General features: G+C 41.5%; 1 protein-coding gene across 1 annotated transcript; it reads left to right on the top strand.

Annotated features, from left to right (window-relative positions):
• Positions 1–265: 265 nt before the first annotated feature.
• Positions 266–1,529, top strand: LOC108068395 (uncharacterized). The gene has a single exon (XM_017157920.3). It carries the CDS (start codon positions 366–368, stop codon positions 1,440–1,442), a length of 1,077 nt encoding a protein of 358 aa, XP_017013409.2. The 5' UTR covers positions 266–365; the 3' UTR covers positions 1,443–1,529.
• Positions 1,530–2,873: the final 1,344 nt, after the last annotated feature.

Consider the following 2,873-nt stretch of genomic DNA (forward strand, 5'->3'; position numbering starts at 1 on the left):
TCACTGGGGATTCCGCGGGCGGAGAATAAAATTAATTATTATTCGCATAAAAAACTTGGATTCAAGGATGAGTTATGAATACAATTTATAGTGATTACCATTTATGCATATTCAGTAATGGAAAATACTTGAAACAGCGATTACATTTACAAATATTTGTACAATTTTGTAGGTCCAAGGGACCTTAAAAGATAAATGCTTTTGACTTTGAAAGGTTAAATAATATCAAAAAAATATGTACAAAGATTCTCCATTCTCCGAGTCGAAATCCGAATGTCAGCCCTTGGGATCCACATCAAATTTTGATCACCCAACAAATGTGGTGATAAATCGTTTTCGAACAATATCTGAATAGAAACGACTCGATGAGCAAGGAAACCAACGCCAAGCGGCGGACTCGCGGAAACAAGCCCCGTGGTGGAGGCGGAGGAGCACCGGGAAAGTCCTCTCATCCCGAGCAACCAAGGAACAACGCAATAAACTCAGTAAATACCACAAAAAAGACGTCCATCAAGAGCCCAAGCCAGAACTCTTCGAACAAATCCTTGAAGAACAAATCCTCAGGCAGGATTCCCAACAAGACCCTGAAAAATGACAATGGATCGGGAGATGCGGCTTTAGTGCAGGCTCAGTCCCAAGATAAGGCAGCAAGTCAAGTGAAAGGCCAAGATCAGGGTCAAACGGTGAAAGTGGACACCCAGATTTATACTGGCACCTTGGATCGCATTGAACCGCACCGCCATTACGGCGTATTTCTATCGCGAAACCGCTTCGATGCCATCCAACTGCTGACCCGGAACACGAGCTCCAGTTCGGATGATTACGGCGAGCAGCGGATCGTTTCGGATTTCCGTGGAAAACGTTGCGAATTCCGTGCCTGGTCGCCCTTTCAATCCAAACTGGCAGCCGGAATTATGGGTGGTGCAGGCGATTTGCATCTGCGAAGTGGGTCCAAGGTGCTCTACTTGGGCGCCGGTTTTGGGCGATCGGTCTCGCACATCTCGGACATTGTGGGCGAATCCGGAATGGTCTATGCCGTGGAGCAGGGTCCCTGGGCGGGTCGCCAGCTGACGACACTCGCGAACAGTCGTTCGAATATCGCTCCCGTTATCGAAGATGCCACCATGCCTTATAAGTATCGTCTCGAGGTGCCCGCCTGCATTGACATCATCTTCTCCGATCTACCGCAGGCCGATCAGATTCGATCTCTGATGCTAAATGCTAGACATTTCCTAATACCCGGTGGTCATTTTGTGGCCTTCTTCCATGCGGCCAACAGCAGTGGTAATAGTGGGTTGGCCAGTAAGGAAGCCTTTGCCGCGGATAAAGAGCTCTTGAGGGAGCAGCAGTTGGAACCCATCGAACTGGTTCTACTGGAGCCCTTTAAGCCCGGCTACGCCCTTGTTGTGGGCGTGTCCACGCGTAAGGATGTGCCTACTTAAATAGTTTTATATAGTTTGTTTCCTTGTTACTTTGAATTTTGAGTTGAGTCAATAAAAAAATCAAGCCTTTGGGCTGTTAATGGTATAACTAAAGTATAAAGTTATAAAAATACAATTTTTCTTCAATTGAATCAATTTATCTTATCTCTTATTGGCGAATCCTTTCATTATATATATATGGAAAGAGCAATTATTCACAAACGCAATCATTTTTGCAGTTATTTTTATAACCATTGTATAATAACACACTGTGCACAAAATTGAATTAATCTGAAATTATTTATGCCTCAGTGCCGAGTGAGAATATATCAACATATTAATGAAAATAGCTTGCATATCATTAATGAATTAAGTGAAATGCCTTACATACCCATACAAAAGCAAATAAATTCGAATACATATGAATGTGAAGAGCACTCCAACGACTAAATCACTTTGAAATGGGGTTAATCAAATATTTTCATCGCACGACTGCTTTTACAGATTATTTCTGTTGTTAATTAAAAGCAGATATCTGCTAAAGGGTTTAATACTGTAAACATTGCTTAATTAAGTTTTTGAATTAGTATTTTGTGAAATATTAAAAAATTTTAATGATCTTATCTTATTATTTCCTTACGAAACATTTAAACTAGCTGTTTAAACTACTTACAAATTATACACTTATCACCTTAGGATCTTAGCTGCAAAAGTTACCGAATATTACCCCAATAATTTATGGATGAGCCATGCCAAGCATGAGCCTCGCTAATAATCTAATTCAGCATCCATCATATATCACGCATTCAGCCCGCATTTAATTAGAGGGAACAGTTTTAATTTAATTAGGGATTACAACTAATAAAACTTTTTCATTTCGCTGACTCGGCTGGATTGGAGCACAAACACCATTTGTTCAAACAAATGCATGGCAAAATCTTAATTAACCTCGGGGTGCAGAGCATAAACCAGCGCACACCCATCCTCTCTACTATATATATATATGGTATATATATGTACGATGTCTATTACGCGAGGGTCTCGAATGAAAGAAGGCAAGCTGAGCAAATAAAACTATGTGTGTGCGCGCACATATTCATTTTGTATGTTGCGCACTTTATTCCATCTATCCCAAAGACAAAACCAGTCAGTTAACCAGCCCAGCAGACCCAGACACCCCAGTCTATATCTCCTTACATATATCCATATCCCTGTACCCCCAAAGTCCTCGTTCTCGTCTCCTCGTCTTGCTCGTCCGCCATGTGAAGCGAAAATTTCGCTGCTCGGGAATTACATTAAGCGTTGGGCATAATAAATTATTCCGTATGATATGATTCTGGTACATGATAAGCGTTTGTAATTTTAACTGTCAGTTAAATGAGTAAATGGCACAGAGTACCGAGTGGGGAATTCGCAGTGGGGAAGTCATGTTTGGGCGTTTGGGTTTAGGTT

This window comes from Drosophila takahashii, chromosome 3R (genome assembly GCF_030179915.1).
Source record: "Drosophila takahashii strain IR98-3 E-12201 chromosome 3R, DtakHiC1v2, whole genome shotgun sequence".
Classification (NCBI taxonomy): Eukaryota; Metazoa; Arthropoda; class Insecta; order Diptera; family Drosophilidae; genus Drosophila; species Drosophila takahashii.